The sequence below is a fragment of the Anguilla rostrata genome, chromosome 2, assembly GCF_018555375.3.
Source record: "Anguilla rostrata isolate EN2019 chromosome 2, ASM1855537v3, whole genome shotgun sequence".
NCBI classification, from domain to species: Eukaryota; Metazoa; Chordata; class Actinopteri; order Anguilliformes; family Anguillidae; genus Anguilla; species Anguilla rostrata.
Window position 1 is genome coordinate 2889884 of NC_057934.1, and position 20628 is coordinate 2910511.

The following is a 20628-nucleotide window of genomic DNA, read 5'->3' on the forward strand; positions in this document are numbered from 1 at the left end:
CTCCAAGTCACTTTGTAAAGTAACTCATGTTACATGTATGTCGGCACTTATCCCTTGCTGATGCAATCTGCGAGGTGCTCCAGCTGGGTGTAATAGATTTCCATCGATCCATTATCTATACCCGCGTATCCTGGGCAGGGTACACTTTAAAAATGTTTTAAAAAGTGTATTTTAACAAGCTTTTCAGCAAGAAAATACACCTTATTCTCAAGAACAAAGTTTGCACGCACGCACATACGCAGACACACACAGTTTCAGCTCCCAATGTGTGGAGGAATTTTTCTATCATGTTGCACTGTAGCATTGCCAAGATGCAACCGATCTGTTTATTTGTGAGAGACTGCAACAACAGGGGGATAATATCGGGCAGCAGTGTCCGGTGACTTAGTTGGAGGAAAGTTTATTTACCTACATGTCGGCTCATTCCCAGTCCTAGGCCTGTGTCCCACCCATCCCATGCAGGTGTCAATCAAGACTCAGCCTTATGACATCACCCAGCACACCAAAATGACCTAATGAAATATACTACAGGGGGTTTCAATGATTTTCCCACAGGCAGGAACCTCAAACAAAGGCTATTCAAAAATCCATTTTTCACATTTTCCAGACGACCGAGACAAACAAATCAACTGACTTCACACACAACAGACACATACTAAGTCACGATGAATAGGACATAAGAAAGGAGACTGTTCTGGGAGTACTTATGTTATTTTTATTTAACATTTAACATTCCCATTATTCCTTGATTTGGTTGATGCTTTAAACAAAATGACTACAATAGGCTTTACATGTAGCAATGAAAGGCTTTTATGCTAAACATTAAGAAATGCAAATTCAGTACCTGACATCACCTTGCAAACTCCATTGGGAAGGGGATTATTAACTTGATACCTGCTCCAATGAGAACAGTGACGCAGACAACCCTATGTTCTGTTTTTGAACATCAACTACATAGAGACTTATTTTTGGTCTTCAAAAATAAACAATCGAATGATACACGTGATACAAGTGATGTTTTTTTTTTGGCTGAAAGACTAACCAAAGCACGCATCACACAATACCTGAATAAGAAATAACTGCTCGTGGCAAAATCATAATCAAATCATCAAACTGAACGAGTGTGACTCGTGATATGAACACAGCTTATTTTTGGTTGATGTGAAGTGTGCAAACTGCAAGAAAATCTTTAGTAACAAACAAAGCACAGTCTAGCTTAAATGGGCATGCGTGGTGGATACACGGGGGAATATTACATATAGACCTTCCTTTGCATGTCATTCATATCCTCCATTTAAAATGCATAGATACGCAACATTTCAGCAACATCTGTAGACCCAATGTGACAACAGCCAGTAAACATGTCAACCCCAGTTCAGTCTCATCAGGGTGACCATTGTGTTAATAATACTTCCACACCAAATAAGTGAAACAGCACTTACGTTCTCTCTACTGCTGCATTAAAGTGACCAGGGTTTTTCCTGCATGCAGTTGCTGTGGATTACTGAAGGCCATTTGTTATTCTTGGTTTCCTGGAAAACACCTCGGCTGCGCTTCATAATTACGCCTCTAGGGGGAGACAAAGGTGCATGACCAACAGCGGGCCGGACTGAAAAAAAAGCAAGACAGGCCTTTTCGAAAGGTACAATTTTCACGCATTGCATTTTAGATAAACCTGCATCTGGGTAGCACACTGGACAATCTGGAGGCTCTTTGGCAAATGACATGTGTACTGAACGATGGCACAAGAGGTCTAGCTATTCCAGAGCCTGTAATTTCAAAACAGACGGACATTCACAGCTGTGCTTAAGTGTCAGACATCAGAGCCTCATCCGCGCAGTCGTCTGTCAGCATGGCCGCTCATTTATTTATGCGATAGTGCCGACAGATATTCATCGCAGCGAAAAACACCCCCCACACTCTTAGTGCGAATCGCGGAACAGAAAGCCACAGGACCGTTAGCGTCACTAAAAAATCGCAGCCAACACACAACCCCGTAACGGCCAACGCAATCTCTGGCACACAGAGGCGAAGAATGTTCATACATACAAATTAGTTTCTGTGCTTTTAGGATTGCGTTACAATTACATGAACAGAGCAGCACTGTGAAGTGATTAGCCAAACGTAGTTGCAAAAGGTGGTAAAATCATTGCCCGATTCACATGAAACATGAGTAACGTTCAATTGTGAAACCAACCCTATTTTAGTATTTTCTTTTTGTAACTTACATAGACTTTCACAACTGATTTAACAAAGTGAATTATAATGAGTCATCTTGACTCCACACACATCTTCTGATGTGTACAGGAAATGGCTTTTTGAGCAAGGCCATTTTTTCCCCTATATTTCTACGGCCCCAGATAACAGACCAGCCATGCTGAAAGTAGAGCTGCTTCAACACATCAAACTCCAGGCGATGGAATCTTCTAGTGACTTCCTCACAGCTACAACCAATCAGATCTCTTACAGTAGAGGCACAGTGACATTGCTTGCCATAATACAGGACATACTGTAAGCTAATTCAAAGAATATCATTTTACTTAAATGTTTTGGAGAAAATAAATCTTATAACAACAAAAAAAAGTACTGTAATGTAAAAAGTTATTATGGTCATAAGTCCACCCCTGCTCACACAACCTTTCAATTTAAGACACAGGAGAAAACAAACTGCTTTGCTTCAATAAGAATGAAATGAGAGTGCAGAAATTGCCTCAGATAAAATCTGAAGCTTAAAGCACCTATTTTTTCACCAAAGGCACACTACACCTTTCAACAGCTGGTCTTTGCAGACCATGTGATTATTGGCATATTCCTAACCAGTGAATGAACAAAAGTAATGAATCTCCTATGCATTAAACTGAAGGTTGGAATTATGAATATTACTACAAGGCCACAAAACACATGGAGCTCATTTGCAGCAAAAATCAATATGCACTCAAAAATACAATCACCGTTTGACAGTACTAGGCTTGAGTCTTGAGTTGGGTTATTCACAATCAATATGCTTTTTTTTCACTTACAAAACAAAGAGAGCTTAACGTGAATTAAGATGCAATCACAGATACAGGACTGCTATTTGATTTATTTCTTAGCCCCTGCAGGATCCATTACAGATAAATAAGTTTACACAAATGTGCAAAAGGTAAACGCCAAACTTGAATCCACCGGTAAATGCACTTATTCTGCTTCTGCCCCACTGCAATGACGACCCAGCCGATCCAAACGGCCTTTGCTAGCTTTGCACCGTTCGGTCAGCATCAGGTCTCCTGACGGCAAAGGAAGCGTGGACATCGAGTCTAGCACACGCTGCGCCGTCTCAGTCTTAGATACTTACGCCCTTCGGGAGTACTGTACTGCGCTGCATCAACTCAATCCATTAACGCAAGCGCCAGACGACACTAGTGCGAGGATCTGGCAACCACTAACAGTATGCATCAGTATCACTCCCATTGCTGTTTGTGCGACATCGCATAGCCCTGGTCTCCACTCCTGGTCCTGGTGGGCAGCAGGGTCTGTTGGTTTTAGTTTTTTTTTTTTGCCTTAATATCAGCAACCGATCCAGACCCAAGTAACCAGGTGCGGTGAGTTAACTGAGTTAATCGGCTGCTCATTAATCAGTTAAACAGCAAAAAACCAGCAGACCCTGCAGCTCGCCAGGACCCGAAATGAAGATCGCCATCTTAATGAGTCTGAGGTGCTTCCCGGTGCCTAAGCACTACTGAAAACTTCACCGGAACCGAGAAGAGGTTTGGTGCACAGTCCCTAATCCTCATTCACTCACAGTCGTACACCAGTACACAACAAAAAGTACAACAAAGTCTTTTTAAAAAAATCTTCAGCAGCAGGTGTGCTTGCTCTCAGCCGCGTTGCCAGGTTGGAGAGACCCCTCCTGCTCGGTGATGGTGTGCAGGAGGTTAACTGGGGCCCGCGGGGGGAGGGGCACAGCCCCATGGTCCGGCCTCCTCTCTGGGGTCTGCTCCTCCTCCTCCTCCTCCCCCCTCCTCCCGGGGGTGGCGGCGGAGGGCTGGCCGCAGGAGTCGCAGCCCTCGCAGAAATCTCCCAGCAGCCCCTTCAGTTCCCGCTGTTCCTCGGTTGCCGGGTAACCGCTGCACACGCACACCTCGATGCCCGAGTCGCCGGTGAAGCGGCGGTGGCGCCCCGCGGGGCCGTCCTTGTCCTCGGGGCGGCCCTCCGAACCCGAGTCCCCCCCCGGCGGGTCCTTGCGCCCGTCCCGCTCCGGGGCCGACGCGGCGCGGTCCGACGGCGGCAGCTGCTCCTCGGGCGCGGGCGTCCTCCCGTCCTCCTTCCGGCTCAGCCCCGCCGGCGGGTCCAGCTCCGCCCCGCCGGGCCTCGAGGGGGGCGTGTCCGACGCCGGGGGGACCGGAGTGGTCTGCGTCGGGGGGCGGAGCTCGTCCGGTTGCTCCGGCGACAGAGGGCTGGCACCGGCCGATTGGCCGGCGTGCAAGGCACTGTAAGGAGGGGGCGGTGTCGGGGGGCGGTTCACCACCTCCTCGTACTCGGGCAGAAGATAATTGGGCAGAAACCCTTGAGTGACAGAAGAGAAAGGAGGCAAGCGTGAGGCCCTGTGGGCCGAGTTTAACACAAAGAACTGCACATGCTTTCATACACAAACGAGGGAACAGGTGTATCAGGCACAGGCACAGCAAAAGGTGGCCAAGGTGCTCTGGGAGTTGCTGTTATTTAAAAATTTGGTAAATCCCAAAGACAACTTCCAGGGGTGATGGCCCAGCATGGGTGATTATGGGCCAGTTTGCAGGACTGCCCTGTAGGCACAACCAGTTTTTTGGCCAAAAATTTTACATACCTATAACGTGGTGAAAGCAGTCAATTACACAGCAGCAGGGTCTGCTTTAGATGTTGGCTGATGCTATACCCAGCACCTAATTGCCCCGCGGGGGTAAATAAAGTTTCCTGAATTGAACTGAAAGGCAGAAGCAGATGAAGCTCTGTAAAGTAGCGGGTGAAGGCTAAAGGAAGGGGGGGGGGGGGACTAAAGCGGGGGGGGGGGGGGGGGGTGACAGGGAACCGCAGACTGGCTGAAGGCGGGCGGGGCAGGTGGGGCGGGGGCGCTTACTGAAGTAGAAGGGCAGGGAGGCGTGGCGGGGGCGCTTACTGAAGTAGAAGGGCAGGGAGGCGTGGCTGCGGGCTTCGCGGTAGGCGATGAGGTTGATCTCGTGCTGCCGCTGCTGCTGCTGCAGCCGGTGCTTGCTGCGTCGGTGGTGGCAGATGCAGCAGCAGCTGAGGATGATGATGATCACCCAGACGAGCCAGAACCCTGCCCGACCGGACCACACGTCAAATCAAATCAAACTTTATTTATATACCGCGTTGCACAGACAACTGTTACAATTACAGCTGTTGGAGCAAGCAAAAGGCAACAGCGGCGAGGAAAAACTCCCGGGTAACAGATAGGAAGAAACCTTGGGAGGAACCAGACTCAATGTGGGGAACCCATCTTCTGCTTATTGGCTCAGGGTGTAGGTTTAAATGACCCACACGGTCAGTCAGGCAATGTTCACATTGATCAAATCAGTGGCACCTCATTTTGCATCAACCGCCAACCGATTCGATACATAAACTGGCCGTGTGAGTGACCTGATTGGTCAGGATGGGTCATGTGGCTGCTGTGCCCTAAAGGGCCTTGGTGAGGATGAGCAGGTGTCATTGCTATGTAGTGAGGGGGCATTATGTATTTAGCCAGACTGAGAAACTCTGGGCATCTGTTTACAGCGGATGAGAGTGGACAGGGGTTGGGTTACAGGAACCAAGAGTCTGGTGGGGGGGGTGGGGGGGTAAATGGGGGGGGGTCTGTTTGCCGTAATACATGAGAAACAAACTGCAGCCCTTGACTCAGCAGATAACGAGCTTCAATTAAAAGCAAGACATGACTAGTCCCTAGTTATTAAAATAAATGGCAGACTAGGAAATCCTGTCGCGAGCAAGGAGTCACTCATACCCTATGAACCTAAATATTACTTGTATATAAATGTCGCATACTATATGCAGGCAATTTAACATAAAAAGATTTGTGCATCAAACCTGGTGCATACAACACTGTCCGGAGGTTATACTAAATCTAAAATGGCAGCTACTGTGCATACTTATATGTATAAGACTCGTTGCTCATAGAATTGTTTACACAGAGCAAAAATACCTTGCAGAGAAAACTATGAATATCCAGTTACACTAAATTTCCATAACAGAGGGTAAAGGGGTAACATTTCAATAAGTTCAAGCTCAATACGTACTTACCACCTTCCGTACAGAGTTTTTGACTAACCCAATATATTTACAGCGATAATGGAAATGCATGTGCCACTGATATTCGTATACATACCTAACAATTCTGGAGGGAGGAGGTATTCTTGAGCTAAAATAACTTTAGGATCTCTTAAATTGTTTCGATAGAAATGTGTGTGTTCACCCCATGCAGGGGCTAAGACACTGCACGTCAGAACGTCACCACGCGTTATGATTGAGTACACAAGGGATGCAACAGCACCCACTGCGCTGAGCAGAAAGACCTGGCTTTGGAAGAGAACGCCGGAAGTCCCATGCTAATTAAAGCCCAAAGTAACTGCAGACGCACAATGACCTTGGCACAAGCAGCCCTGATAACTTAACAGATGCTAAAAACGTGCACTGAACAATCTGCCTGCACATTTTCCAAGGGTCTTCTTTGGGAATCTCAGCACATTTTTTTGTTCGTGTTTTTTTTTTTTTTTTGCATTGTTTTTTAGCACGCTAGTCGGTCGAATCAGAACCAGTGTGGGATAGGCAGAAAAAAAAATGTATAACGATGACTTACACCACAGCTCATAGTAGTAACTGCAGCAGTGGGACTCCCCACAGCAGTGTCCAAACTCACAGACGTAGCTCTGATTGTTCAGTCCAGCGCATAGCAGTCTGTTCTGGAAGACAAACAGAGCAGAACACTGAACGGGCGACAGAAATAGACGCTGATAAACTCGACCACCAGGGACATCACAGCACACACACACACACACACACACACAAAAAACAGAAAGACCCCAATGCACTACTGAATGGTCGCTGTTCAGTCCATCTGTTCAAACGCAACACTGGTGTGATTGTTCTAAGGAACGACTGGAAAACGCACCAATTCAGCCTTCTTCCGAAAAACAATGAAATCCAGTATGCCACTCATTTCCTCTGTTTCATTCCTGCTGTATTAGCCAATTACTTGAACACAAAATGAGTAATAAAGAGATCTAGAACCTACTGGAGTAAAACCTTTGCCCTCATTTAAAAAAAAAAAAACTCTTCAACGAAACAGAAGGAGTGTGTTGCTTCCATTTCAGCACTATAAATCACTATAAGTTATGAGAAACACAGAACTACACCGTGACCTCACTGCGGATCCCACCAGTTTCATCCGCAGTGCATTACCAATAACAATCACCCTTCAACCCCACCTGGCTATTTATACATCACTGAGAATCCCTGCAGTATTCCCAGAATTCTTAATGCCAAATACAAAACATGATGCACATAAATTGGAGTCTTCATGGTCATATGAAAATCTCTAGTGATGGTTCACTAAAAATATGGATGTTTAGAAGCTGATATTTCCATTTCTTGCCATCTTTGCATCATCTTTCCATCAAAGTCACATTTTGTTCCCCAAGTTTACTGAGATCTAGAGAGGTCAGTTTTCCCAAATCACCAGTTTTCCCAAATTACCAAAAAAAAATTCCCAAGTGACCTTGGTTTTCCCAGATTACCTGTCTCATTCCCAGAAGGAAAGGCATGGCGCTCTAGTCCTCCCGGTGTGAGACCCCTTGGAGCTCCCGGGGCGATGGCCGCCAGAGAAAGAGAGGAGAACGTGCAGCGCTGCAGCCGAGGGGGACGGCGGGCGGTGTTCTCCTCAGCCGAAAATCTCCCGGCCGCACTACAACGCGAGCTCCGCGCCAAGCGGGCTATTTAAGCACCCGGCTCCGCCCGCCTTCGGAAACCCGGGAGGCCGTGCCAGAGAATGTGTGCAAACGGGGGGGGGCCTGAGGGCACAGCGCTGGCTCACACCACGATCTGCCCACCCCCCCAAACCCCCCCCCCCCGCGGTCAATGCTGGCCCCAAGGCCCCCCCCCCCACAGTCTGTGACTGGACCTGCTGCACCCCTTGTGAAAATCAGACCCAAGGCTTCTATCACCTGTAGGACCCATTTCTACCTCAACCTGCGCATAAACTTCCACCCGTCTTGTCATGCGATCTTTAGTCACAGAGACATTACAAAACCGGCATTTTTGTTGGATAATAAAAGGATGATTTCATCCATTGTTTTTTACCTTATTCTCTGAAATTTTTTCTGCTCAGCTGCGCAGCCAGCGCAGCTGGTGTAGTTTTTTCTCACCACAGTTTGAGGGTTTTCTCCCCACTGGGATGATTTTTAAATCTCACGTACTATTTGGGGGTTCAGGCCTGGTGTTCGCTCTGTTTGCTCTACACTTTGCCTTGCTACTCAGTAAAGCATCTTTGCCACAGTTCTCTGTAAAATGCGCAATTGAATTGAACTGAATCCATTAAAGCACTTGCATGCCTGTCGGCCTGACGGTCACAGGGTAATACTGCCAGGGAATCTGACATTACCACTGGCCAGCATGCTGTACTGGCATATTCAGAACGACTGGTATTAACATACCACACAATCCATCCACCCTGTAAACGCTCCAAAACACTAAATAACACAATGAATTATAAAAGGTTATGTAATGACTAATGCCTGGGCTACTGCTAGAGAAGGGTTCCATTACATGGGTCAATGTAAACCACTTGCGCCGTTCTGAAATGTCTTTGTCAAGACGGCGAGCAAGAAAAGCGCCTAGACTGACGAGATTCCACTGCTGCGAAAACTGGTTCGGCAAACAATCCTTCCTTCTTAAATTAAAAATGAATGGGGGATTACGTTACGCCACCAGAACATGCCTGCGTATTAGAAAACTGTGAAACCCAATAAGTTTTAATAAAGAAGTGGAGAAATGACGAGACGTAACGTTTAATGTAAGCACCATACAGAAGTTTTCAGCAACTAGCCTACAGCACATGCTTCGTTAATTGTGACTAATTCTTGATATCGAGCACTGAGCATCTAACTTGCATTGCTTTGATCCGATGTTGTCGGTCACCAATTGATCTAAACAAGCAGAACGAACAGGCAAGTGTAGACCCTAACACACACTATGTTGGATTTCTTACAGTGACTTTGCAGTAAATGGACATGTCTTATGCAGTAAATTGTATCATATAGGCTACACCTAGGGATACTTCACCGGCTTTATAGCACTACGAAACGTCAAAACTGTAATAAAAACAGGTATTTGTTTTATTTTAAAGAACTTTGTTAATGTTGCCTAACTGGACTGGGCTTGTCAACATAGCAAGTTAGTGATATTTACAGTGCATTTAGTTTTTCTTCATAAGCAATGCAAAACTGTTGAATTAGTAGCGCAGGTGTAGCCAGTTAATTTGATTGTTGTCTGGTGATAACACTATCACAATGAAAACCAGCCAATGAATTCTAAGGGCCTTCAGCTTCCTCTGTAACGTTAGGTTGTTTTCATGCAAGCAAGCAAGCAAGCAAGCAAACAGGTTTAAAATTCACTGTAGCTATTTAGACTGTGAGCAATGGGTGATATATAACGTTTAACCGAGGAAGAAAATTGGTTTGCTACCAAACCTAGCTAGTTATACAACAGTCACTTCAGAGCGTGCAGCGAACTGCAAACTTTCCTGAAGACGCAAAAGTTAGCTCGCTGGTTATCCAGCACAATTAATGCTTTTGTAACAAATTGAAATAGATCGTTTCCAAGCGGAAGTAGTCTATCTACGTAACGCAAACGTAAGCTGTTTATCTGGAGCCAGGTAAGAAACTCCATAAAAAGTAATACACGTACAACAGGGTCTGGAGATTTTGCTCAGGCAGAGGGTAGGAAATAGTCAAACATAACTGTTCGGCCTGTCATATTTAGCTAACGTTAGTTACCTCGCTAACGTTGGCTAGCAGTTTAGTTCTTACCTCTTCTATGGTCGCCTGTGTCGGTCTGACAGGACCAGCGTAGAACAGAAACATGCCCATTTTCAGAGCGATACACTCTGTTTCCGTCATCATCCCACTTTTTCCCGAGTGTTAATACATATAGCACACTATTGGCATAAATGTTAAGTTATTTGGGATTGTAGCTTTAACTCTAAGCTCGTAAAGTAGCGAGCTAAGTAGCTAGCTACATGCACCGCCTTCTTGTCACAAATAATTGGACCGTACGAGGACGCACTTCCTTGGTGTTGGCTGTCCGAAAGGATACCATACTGGCTGCCTCAACTGTCACCTACAAGTCACAGCCTCGCTGTCGCCGGGACTTTTTGTTTTGCTTTGTGGGTGCAGTAAAAAAAAAAAAAAGCAAACGTAAGCAAAAGCATTGACAAATGCAACAATTAAAAAAAAAAAGGCATACAGACAGCTTTATTGTTTACATCTTTACAATTAAGCCTCTCTAATGTCTATATTCAATATAAATACTATCAATATAGTTGCACTTGCAAAACATCTGAGAGAGAAGCTCATTACACAGAGGGTCAAAGGTCAGCAATTTATGCATCAGATAGGCATGCCAACATTATTGAGTTTGAAGGAGTGATCATTCAAAAAGTCAGGACATACATTCTGCCGGTTCCAAAAGAAGCATGGACAAAGTAGTGTGTTTTATTCAGAATACTAACTCACTGGCGAACATTCATGATCATTTGTTTCTTTTTTGTTTTTTTTTTTTTTTTTTAGGTTTTTCATAATATACATTTCTATTAACTAAATTTCATTTCAAGATTTCTATTATGTCCAAGCAAACCACTTTTCCAGAGCATTCCCAGACATTAAACAGGAAGCCGCAGGAAACTAATAAACTGAAAATGACAGTTCTCTAAAAACGCTTTAAATACGATTCGTTTCTGTCCGTTCGAACGTAACTGCCGCGCTGCGGTGGGCCGGCGCCAGCCCCAGCGTTGCCGTCGGTCACCAGTCCCTCTCGTGGGGCTCTCTGTAGGGTATGCCCAGGTGCGCGAAGACGTCCCTCTCGGTGAGGGTGGGCAGAGGGACGCCCGTGCCGATCTTCAGGCTGCCCCGCCGGACCACGTCCCGGTTCAGGGAGTGCTCCGACAGGCTCATGCGCTTGGTTTTGGCCAGGGCCCGCATGGAGCGGTTGAAGTGCGCCGAGCCGGTGAAGTACATGAGCGCGCAGGCGAACTCGCCGTGCGGCACCACGATGATGTCCAGCCGGCGGTGGCGCCGGCCGGGCCCGGGCAGGCGGCACACCCCCAGGTACTTCTTCTGGTTCCCGTTGTCCTCGTGGCTGACCAGGTCGTCCGTCAGGAAGCCTGTCCGGACGACAAGCACAACGAGCAAAAATATCAGCAGCTTTGCATTCGCTCGGCACTCCAGGCAATAAATCAGAAATCCAGGTGGTGGTGTGGTGGTTAAGGAAGTGGGCTGGTAACCTAAGGGTTGCAGGTTTAATTCCCATGTCAGGACATGCTGCTATTGAGCACTTGAGCAAGGCACTTTACCCTGGTTGCTCCAGTCAGAATATACAGCTGTATAAATGGATGACAATGTAAGCCACTTTGGATAAACGTGTCTTCTCAATGACCTAACTGTAACTGTGATACTTGTGTTGCAGTAACATTATGTTAAAACAAAAAGGTATTTAAAATTTATTTATAATATAACAGGAACGCATCATACCGCTCTGACGGAGGCTCTGCAGTATTTTGCTAAAAACGCCCTTGTGGGACGTCCCATCTGGGTGGGTGATCAGGACGTCCACATCTCCGCACGTGGCCTTCCCCCGGCGATAGGACCCACATGCGGCCGCCAGGAGGCCTGGGTTCACCGACTGTGCCGCGTCCTTTACCTGCACGAACACACGCACAGCATCAACACCACGCCTTTCCCCGAGTCACACACTGCTCTTTACTTCAGCTGTGTACCTTACCTGCACACACACACGCACAGCACAGCATCAACAACACACCTTTCCCCAAGTCACACACTGCTCTGTAAGACCACTTCAATGTGTCCCTTACCTGCACATACATAGCCCAGCATCTCAACACACCTTTCCCTGAGTCACACACTGCTCTGTAAGTCCACTCAAAGGTACAGAAGCACAGGTCTGTCATAAACACTGTAGCTCCACTGTTTGGGAGGGAAGAGGTGTTACCGTCTTCTCAATAGCGGCCGCCTCGTCTCTAGACATCCGATCCAGGAAATCATCGTAGTGTTTCAGTCCGACTTTCTGCTGGGAGTTCAGAGTGGCTTTGGTGCGGATGTCCTCCAACGTGCGAAATCCCTTCGATTACACCGGGGGGACAAAACGTTAAAAACAAAACGAAAGCTTAGCGTTTAAGCGGTCCCCAGATTGAGACAGTCCTTAACGGAAGCCATTCAGCTCGCTTACACTAGAGGCAGCAGTGGGGGGGAAGGGCATTACACAGCGAGCTGACTGCGATGAGACGTGCCAAACCTGCTGGTACCACAGCTGTGCCGTCTTGGCACCGGCACCCCAGATGTTGGTGAAAAGCTCCAGAACTGGCACGGCCTCGCCCAGGTGGTCTATCTTGCGGAGGTGCCCACTCTCCATGATCTCGATGATCTTCTCTGCCATGCGTTTGCCAATGCCTTGGATCTTACAGGCCTCCTATCAAATGAAAAACGGATTTCAGGACCAAGCACGGGGGGGGGGGGGGGGGGGGGGGCACTTGATTCTATTTTGGCCCTTTTTTTCCATAAGTACAAAACTAAACAATCATGATGCCACAACATTACAATCATTGCTGCAGAATAATAAGCCTATCCAATTTTAAAATAAGGTTCTCACCGTATTCCATGTATCAATCCATACATTTGCCACTTTAATAATTTATTAATTCAGCCACTGCTATTCTTTGGTTTTTTTTGGTTGAATAATTGCTGGAACAATCTCTTATCTTTGAACATGTGACTCACCTCATATGAGGAGATGGGCTTCCCGTAACTCTTCAGGGCGTTGACGGCTTTGGAGTAGCTCAGCGCCCTCCACTTGTCGCCCTGGTGCGTGTACGCCTTGGCCAGGACCTCCAGCTTGTCTGTGATGTGCTGGTTGTGATTGCTGATCTTGCTCTGGGAGGACTGGGCGCAGACCCACTTCCCTGAGAGGGTTTTCTCAGCTGCGTTTATGTTGGCGTTCACGTTCGCATTCGCGTTCACGTCGGCGTTCATGTTTGCGTTTGAGGTCGGGGCAGCAGGCTGGTGTCCATTGATCAGGGCGTCCAGATCGTTCTGCGAGACTTCGTCCTCTTCTTTGTGTTCCTCTGTAAACTTTAAAATACAGAGAGAAAATTCAAAAATTGATATTCCAAAGCAACGACAAAATTCAACTATAACGGACTTTGGACTGTAACATTTGTATTTGAATCGAATGAGCGAATGACTGAACACAACAGCGCTGGACTTCAGCATAGGGCATTACTTTGAGAGGTTTTTGTTGAAAGACAGGAAATGGAAGGCGGTGGTGTTCAGTAGTGTCCGCTGCGATGTAATCTTGAGGGTGATGCCCTTACCTTCTCTGATGCATCATCCTGAGTCGGTTCAAGTAGTGGCGGAATCTCCGTGGCAACAACAGGGCACTCATCACCACTATGTGCATCGTCTCCCACTTCCTGACCGTCAGTATTCACATGACTGACACTGTATGTCATGAGTTTGAAACAGACAGTAGATTCAGTAAATCGGGAACTCGAGTTTTATTTACGGCATGCATTGATTAGGCAGAGGAGGCTCCCTTGACATTTATTCCTCCCAACAATATTTGACAGGTGTATTATTACTGTACCAGGCTAGACAGTATAAAGACTGCACAATCAATGCTAAAGTAATATTAGCTGCAGTACTGTAGTGTGGCTAGCGTGGTACATTTTGCCTGAGTTGGCAAGCTGTATTACTGGCTAGCTAGCTAACTAGCTGTTATGAAGCTCTGTGTCACTAACCTCTAACGAGAGCTACATTTAAACCTATCAATTTACAAGATCCTAGCAATGCAGTATATTGTTACCCAGCAGGTAATTCACGCCTAAAGTATTAAACTATACTTTTCCCCGCAGTCAAGCAGTCATATTCAGACGCCCATAAATGTATGTATGTAATGTAACTGCACACGCCAGTGCCTTCAGGCAAGTTACTGACACTTCATGAGGCTCCTCTACCTTAAAAATGTAATTCTATCAAAATGAATGGTCTAAATTATAGCTCATGCATAACAATTCTGAACAGATGCCCTTTTAAACAGCCAAAATCAGATGTACATTACAGAAGAACTGTCATGAGTCTATAAATACCTGTCGGGGAGGAGGAGCCTGTGGTCTGTAGTGCTTAGCAGTTTTTTCCCAGTGATGCACTGACCCAGCCAGGAGCACCTGACCAGCTGTACCGCTCCAGGTAGCCTGTCCAACTTCAGTAGCCGCAGCGCTCGTGCACAGTCCATAGAGTCATCCACCATGACGTGTGTCACACTGGGACCGAATTCGCGTTCGACCTGTCCCCCGTTCTGGGTGATCTGTCTTTGAAAGATATCACACCGGGCATTCCCGATACCCGCGGGGAGTAGGTACATCAACATACCGTCAAACAAATGTCCTGCAAAGAAAAACAACAGAGCCCACAAAAAGATATTAGACACGTACACAGAAACATGTATAGAAACAATCCTGTGCTCCACAAGTGTAAGAATTGTCCTACATAATTTCTCATCAGCCACACCGCGCAAACACACACGCACACACACTTTCATGCGGTTTTCTGAGCGGCGTACCTGTTACCGTTTCATCCACACTGATTTTCTTTTGGGGTACTTCTTTCCCCACCCTGGCACCCGCCCTCTTCACTTTTGGAAACGCTTTCACAATACCATGCGGCTCCATTTCGGGTGGAGGAGACGCCCCTTGACAAGCATTTGACAAGCACGTTATTACCTGGTCAGACAGCATAAAGACTGCACAATCACTCCTAACGCAACGTTAGGTACCATAATGTAGTGTGGCTAGCATTGTATATTTTGCCTGAGTTGGCAGCTAACTGCCTATTATGGAGTCCAGCGTCGCTAACATCTAACGAGAGATACATTTAAACCTATCAATTTGCAAAGCCCTGGGAATGCAATATACTGTTATTCAGCAGTTAATTCAAGTTTAATGTTAATATTAAACGGTCCTTACCTTCCGGGTGCATCCAACAACTTCAACGTTAGTCCAGCCGTTAGCTAGATCTAAAGTATAAACTTCCGGATCATTGAGCGTAAATCAAAACAATAAGTCAAACTGAAATAATAAATATAAGTACTAATTTTTAAAATACAATATATTCCAAATATTGACCTTGGTTAAGATTTTGTAAACAATATTTTCAATTTAAAATAATTAAATTTTTGTTGTCGAGATTTGACCCTAGAACAAGAAGTGAATGGTCACTGTTGCCGTGGTTACAGGTTTGGCGTCAGATTCTGGAACCAGCGTTGGTTTTTCAAAATGGCTGCAGCATTACAATGCTGGTCTGACAGTTTGAAAGAAGCAAAGAAAACTGCGCTGTTACATGAAGGTAAGTTTAAGAAATATTGTGTGGTTGACAATGTATGATTATTTAAACTAGTTGGCGTGTGTGTACCAAGTCAGCTAGCTAGCTGGCTAACGTTATCATGGTGCTGGTCAGTCAAATCATGCGGCTTGGTAGCTAGCTAGCTAACATTAGCTAGCTGGCTAATCATGTAGGCTATGTTTTAACTCAAACACCCCTCTCTTTCAGGAAAGAGGAAAGTGCATTACCTTTTTGCGGACGGGAAAGAAATGGCAGAAGAGTATGACATGAAAACTGACGAGCTTATTGGTACGTTTCTTATAAAACTAGCCAACGTTTTTTATAAGTTAGTCTAGCCGTTAGCGCCTTGTACTTTGTGGACGGGAAGTCTTAAACATCAATTTTTGTGCTTTTCAGTACGAAAATGGCGAAAGAAGAGCACTTTGGGAGCACCAGGTCAATGGGAGGTCGAAGTAGGTGACCCGTCTACGATGCAAACTTCAGAACCACATCTGATCAAGGAGAGCAGTTCAAATGTGAGTGCAGTTCGTGTCTCTGTGATAATCTAAATATCTTTTGAAAATGTACAAATGAAAGCATCTATCTATCTATGTTTCCATGCTGTTGAGAATTTATCAAACAGTAGGCTATAATTTTACGTGCAAAATGTACCAACTTTAGACCACATGGTCAGCTGTCTAAAAGCAGGGATGAGGAAAGTACTGTTTTAACATTTCCTCCTGATATGATAATTTAATTTTTCCTATGTCTTTCAGCCTGTATTGATACGTAAAGACACCAAGGCGAGCTTTCAGTGGAGGGTCCGCAACCTTCCCTACCCCAAAGAGGTCTACAGCGTTTCCGTCGAGCCAGGGGAACAGTGTTGCATCATCAGGACAACAAACAAAAAGTAACTCCATCACTGTGTTTGCAGAGTGAACACGTTGTTGTAGATGTGCAGGAAGGTAATCTGATAATACCCTAAGTACCAAAGAAAAGGGGAAAAAATGGAGGAACAAAAATAGGAGGATTGATTCTGCTGGATGTCCGATGCTGCAGTTGTTACTTGTTTTTATGCATTAGTTCAGCGTTTTGAGTCACTGTACATTTGGGAGAAATGTTGAGGCGCTTGTCACATGTTTGGGAACAACTATTTTTTTAGCAGAACTTTACTAGAAGCACTGTAAACGAATTATTAAGACTTACAGTTGGCTTAATGATTAAGACTTAATAATTAAGACTGAAAGTTGGCACACTGGTTATTTTACAGTGTTAAATCACTGGGATGTGGTGAGTTTTTCAACATAAAATCTAGTGCTTTGTTCCTAGCGTAAATGAAGTTGTAGCTCCTTAATGGCTTCCATAGATGGCAGTATTGGCAAAGTAGTGTTGGGTGTGAACAGAAATCCAGATATTCCTTGTGCAGATTGTACTAGTAGATGTCATACTGCACTTATTTGTAACTAGATACTACTGAGACACGGTCTTATCTTCAGCAGAAAGGGAGTAAATTTAATAGAAATTAAGGAATAGATGCCTGGGCTAGACCTTCTGTAAAAATGAGAAATCAAAACTTTTAAATTAATGGTTTTAGATGTTGTGATTGTGATCCAGCATGTCCAGTGCTGACCTTTCTGACCCCTTTGAAGCATTTAAAAATTTCAAAAACATTTAGTACTTATATATTTTATATATGAAATATGATCAAATAATTGTATGTGTTAGTAGGAAATGTATGCAGTATTTAGTATATGGAAATAGTGCGTGGATATTTGAAGGAGAAAAAATATTGAACTAGGGTTGTAAAATTATTCCATCTCCTTAGCATAAAAGCTAAGGTGATGGAACAAGTATGCGTAATTTAATGTGGTTCATATGTGCAGAGGTTGCTGTTTTATCGCCAAATTTAGAGTTCATGAGCAGGCGAGTGCCCCGATGCCGATCGAGACTGCTTCAGAAACCGCTCTGCTCAGGAGAGAGAAATAAGGCGTGTAATGCGGAGGGAGGAAATGTTTCTCTTTCGTGTTTCAGGTTGCTCAGGTGCATTGGGCGATCCCACAAATCCCCTCCTAACTACACGGGGGGCTTGGCCTCGAAAAGCCATTTCTGAAACGAGTAGAGCAGATCTGCGGGCTTTTTGCCCCGAGGTACCCCGGCACCATCAGGGACCTCATTTTGTGCGGTCTCCCTCAGACGGGTGCTGGAGGTCAGAGGCTCGTCCGCGGCTCCTTCTGGAGTTTTCCGACGGCCTCGTGGAAATCGGTCGTTCAGACGCACGCCTCGCGTCGGCTTGTGATTATTCGCCACGCCGAGGAGTAGCTCTCCTGTCACCATGCAGTTTCCCTTGACACCCACACCTCTGAAAGGTTGTGCTGGTGTGAGCCACCTTGGGCAGCACAAAATGGCGTTGTGCATAAACCCGCTTTTAGTACATGGCAGTTTCTCACATTCCTGTGAGTAAATAACTTTTTTTTTATTTGCTGTAATTGCAGGTATTATAAGAAGTTCTCCATCCCAGATCTGGACAGGTGTCGGCTACCTCTGGACGGCTCCGCCCTCACCTTCAGCCACGCCAACAACACCTTGATCGTCACTGTGAGTCCTGACCTCCCGTTTGGCTTCGATCAGACAAAAACCAGGCCAGGCAAATCCTTCCAGCGGAACATAAAATGTCATATTTTCAGACAGATCTGAAGTGCAGTTGATATTATGGAGCCATTTACTTGGTGTATGCACGTACGTTTCTGTTCATGTTGGTGTAGACCAGAGGTGTCCAGTCTTATCCGAAAAGGGGGTGGTGTGGGTGCAAGTTTTTGTTTGAGCCCTGCGCTACGACACCTGATTCTGCTTCTCGAGGTCTTGATTGAAGACCACAATTAGTTAATTAGTTGAATCAGGTCTTGTAGTGCTGGGATAAAGTAAAAAACCTGCACCCACACTGGCTCGTTTCGCATAAGACTGGTGTAGATGCACCACAGGCACAGTCTTTCTTTGGCCTCCCAGTCCCGACTGTGTCTGTCTCCATTCCTTGGTCCCGTTGACAGTACCAGAAGCCCAAGGAGCTTCTGACCCTGGAGCAGGACTTGCTGAGGGAGCTGAAAAGGATCAAGAGCACCGGTGACGGGGACATGGACTGCAAAACCCAGTGACCCGCCCGACACGCAGGGCCACGCCACGCGACTATGTGACATGAGGACGTGCAGTCTTTCACCAAAGCCGCGTTCCTGCAGGTTATCTTCACCATTGGCTCGCTGTTTATTATTTTTGTTCCCTTTTTGAAGGTACCAAGAAAGGAAAAAAAAAAAAAAGATCTCTTTAAACAGGTTGACTTTTGGTTTGAAGTATTTCAAAATCTGGACGTGTGTGGAATGGTGTGGAATCAGAGTAATTTATTCTGCTGTAAAACCAATTTCTAAACCGTTTTCTACTGTCTGTGGCTAGTCCCCATTGCTTTTGTGTTGCCCGCAGTGCGCTCTTTGATGGTTTTGGTCGATGGAATTGAAACGCTACCTGGCAAAAGGTTGTGTAATCTTCAACGGGCTCCAGAATCCAGGGGCCTTAACATCTCTGAGATAAGAAATAGTGAAGGAGAGGATTTTTCACAGGCCCTAGATTAAACCACGTCAGAGTGTGTTTTGGCATGCTGGCGGGGGGGTGGGGGGCGGGGAAATGGCCGACTGAAAAGCGGGGTGGCATTTCGCGAGCGGAATTCCACCAGCGCCTCCCGCGAGCTCCCTCCGTCAGGTTTTCTCCGGGAGGGGAGGGGAGGGGAGGGGAGGGCTGGGTGGTTTGTCCGGCCACCCAGACTTTTGGGGGAACGGCCTCCCCCTCCAGGGGCTCCGACTTTATTGTGCCCGCGCCTTTGGTCTTCAAAGGTCACCGTTAAGTGTTCTTCTAAAGAATTCGAGTGCCTCGCCCCGCCAGGATCCACTAACGCGATGCCTTTCCCTCTGAGCCTGAGAGCCTCACCCCTAACAGTCTGCTCCCCCAGGGGAGTTCTCTTCACTGGAACGCGGGACAGGGGGACTGTTGGCTTTTCCATGTTGTGATCATGTATCCAAATGTTAATATAGGCCTGCTGTAATTTCTATATTTTGATATGAATTTAATAATGACAAAGCGATGTAACAAACAAAGAGTCCACCATTGTGCATTTCATTTGTGTTTCCCATGTTCAGTTTGTCAGTTGACGGTGAATGGTAAAATAAGGAAAAGGCGGTCGAGAAGTGCGGGCTGTGATGGCTGTTTCGCCTGGTTTGAAGCCCAGCTGCAGTGTTCACAGAGCTGAGGCGGCGTCTGTAGATTTATTCACACCTTTCGCCTCTCACGCGTCCCACACACATAATGCAACAAACATCCCTGGGCGGCTGGCTGGGTGACCTTTGTGCGGCGAAGTGACATCTTACAAGAGACAATAAAGCACAGCCTGGACGTGAGCTGGGCCTCCAGCACTGACAAACATGACAGACTCTCGCTGGCTGCTTCCAGGGGACCGGCTTTCAATTTCCTCCCGGTGCATAGCACCGTTCACACCTGCAGTGCACACGCGCGTGTTTTTTTTTCTGTGTGTGATGTAACAGAGCTGCAGGTGGAAGCGTGTTCTTTATTCTTTGGGATTAGAATGTCTTTAATGCTGATGGAAGCGTGTTCCTTATTCTTTGGGATTAGAATGTTGTTAATGCTGATGGAAGCGTGTTCCTTATTCTTTGGGATTAGAATGTTGTTAATGCTGATGGAAGCGTGTTCCTTATTCTTTGGGATTAGAATGTTGTTAATGCTGCTGGAAACGGTTGCCGTGTCTACGGGGGTTCCCCCGAAGCACACAGCCTTGGCTCGAGGCATGCGCCCCGATTGTGGAGCTTATGCGATTGCGACTTCAGCGATATCCAGCTCTAGCGGTGTTTTTCTTACCGTGTGAAATGCTCTTCTGCGAGTCACGTTGGCCAGAAGTGCCTGCCAACGTAAACTGTGCAATGCGTTCAAATGAGTTTTT

At 46.1% G+C, this 20628-nt stretch overlaps 3 protein-coding genes across 8 annotated transcripts; 1 reads left to right on the forward strand and 2 right to left on the reverse strand.

Annotated features, from left to right (window-relative positions):
* Positions 1 to 692: 692 nt before the first annotated feature.
* On the reverse strand, positions 693 to 10364 carry wbp1lb (WW domain binding protein 1-like b). 5 transcript variants are annotated; one of them, XM_064315536.1, is made up of 4 exons: positions 10056 to 10364; positions 6830 to 6932; positions 5135 to 5296; positions 693 to 4545 (listed from the first exon to the last, which is right to left on the reverse strand). In XM_064315536.1, exons 1-4 carry the CDS (start codon positions 10146 to 10148, stop codon positions 3836 to 3838), a joined length of 1068 nt encoding a protein of 355 aa, XP_064171606.1. In that variant the 5' UTR covers positions 10149 to 10364; the 3' UTR covers positions 693 to 3835. The 5 variants fall into 5 exon arrangements, with proteins under 5 accessions (XP_064171606.1, XP_064171602.1, XP_064171610.1 ...); XM_064315532.1 differs by having other exon boundaries at positions 5096 to 5296; XM_064315540.1 differs by lacking the exon at positions 10056 to 10364 and adding an exon at positions 7767 to 8068 and having other exon boundaries at positions 5096 to 5296.
* dpcd (deleted in primary ciliary dyskinesia homolog (mouse)) lies at positions 9594 to 19771 on the forward strand. Its single transcript, XM_064315688.1, has 7 exons — positions 9594 to 9901; positions 15550 to 15659; positions 15864 to 15944; positions 16053 to 16171; positions 16412 to 16545; positions 18128 to 18230; positions 18680 to 19771. Exons 2-7 carry the CDS (start codon positions 15590 to 15592, stop codon positions 18782 to 18784), a joined length of 612 nt encoding a protein of 203 aa, XP_064171758.1. The 5' UTR covers positions 9594 to 9901; positions 15550 to 15589; the 3' UTR covers positions 18785 to 19771.
* Positions 10472 to 15378, reverse strand: poll (polymerase (DNA directed), lambda). Of its 2 annotated transcripts, XM_064315390.1 has the most exons (9): positions 15281 to 15378; positions 14878 to 15006; positions 14405 to 14702; positions 13631 to 13757; positions 13038 to 13388; positions 12490 to 12729; positions 12253 to 12381; positions 11775 to 11943; positions 10472 to 11407 (listed from the first exon to the last, which is right to left on the reverse strand). In XM_064315390.1, exons 1-9 carry the CDS (start codon positions 15291 to 15293, stop codon positions 11046 to 11048), a joined length of 1818 nt encoding a protein of 605 aa, XP_064171460.1. In that variant the 5' UTR covers positions 15294 to 15378; the 3' UTR covers positions 10472 to 11045. The 2 variants fall into 2 exon arrangements, with proteins under 2 accessions (XP_064171460.1, XP_064171466.1); XM_064315396.1 differs by lacking the exon at positions 15281 to 15378 and having other exon boundaries at positions 12556 to 12729; positions 14878 to 15162.
* Positions 19772 to 20628: the final 857 nt, after the last annotated feature.

What these genes read in the sequence shown, in the direction of transcription:
- dpcd (XM_064315688.1), top strand. Translation starts at nt 15,590, where the DNA reads ATGGCTGCAGCATTACAATGCTGGTCTGACAGTTTGAAAGAAGCAAAG. An exon ending in GAAAACTGACGAGCTTATTG is followed by an intron (nt 15,945 to 16,052) that starts GTACGTTTCTTA and finishes TGTGCTTTTCAG; the next exon opens with TACGAAAATGGCGAAAGAAG. An exon ending in ACAACACCTTGATCGTCACT is followed by an intron (nt 18,231 to 18,679) that starts GTGAGTCCTGAC and finishes TCCCGTTGACAG; the next exon opens with TACCAGAAGCCCAAGGAGCT.
- wbp1lb (XM_064315532.1), bottom strand. Translation starts at nt 10,148, where the DNA reads ATGATGACGGAAACAGAGTGTATCGCTCTGAAAATGGGCATGTTTCTG. An exon ending in CACAGGCGACCATAGAAGAG is followed by an intron (nt 6,933 to 10,055) that starts GTAAGAACTAAA and finishes TTTGTCTTCCAG; the next exon opens with AACAGACTGCTATGCGCTGG. An exon ending in TTACTACTATGAGCTGTGGT is followed by an intron (nt 5,297 to 6,829) that starts GTAAGTCATCGT and finishes CCGGTCGGGCAG; the next exon opens with GGTTCTGGCTCGTCTGGGTG.
- poll (XM_064315390.1), bottom strand. An exon ending in AGGATGATGCATCAGAGAAG is followed by an intron (nt 13,389 to 13,630) that starts GTAAGGGCATCA and finishes TGTATTTTAAAG; the next exon opens with TTTACAGAGGAACACAAAGA. An exon ending in AGCCCATCTCCTCATATGAG is followed by an intron (nt 12,730 to 13,037) that starts GTGAGTCACATG and finishes TTCATTTGATAG; the next exon opens with GAGGCCTGTAAGATCCAAGG.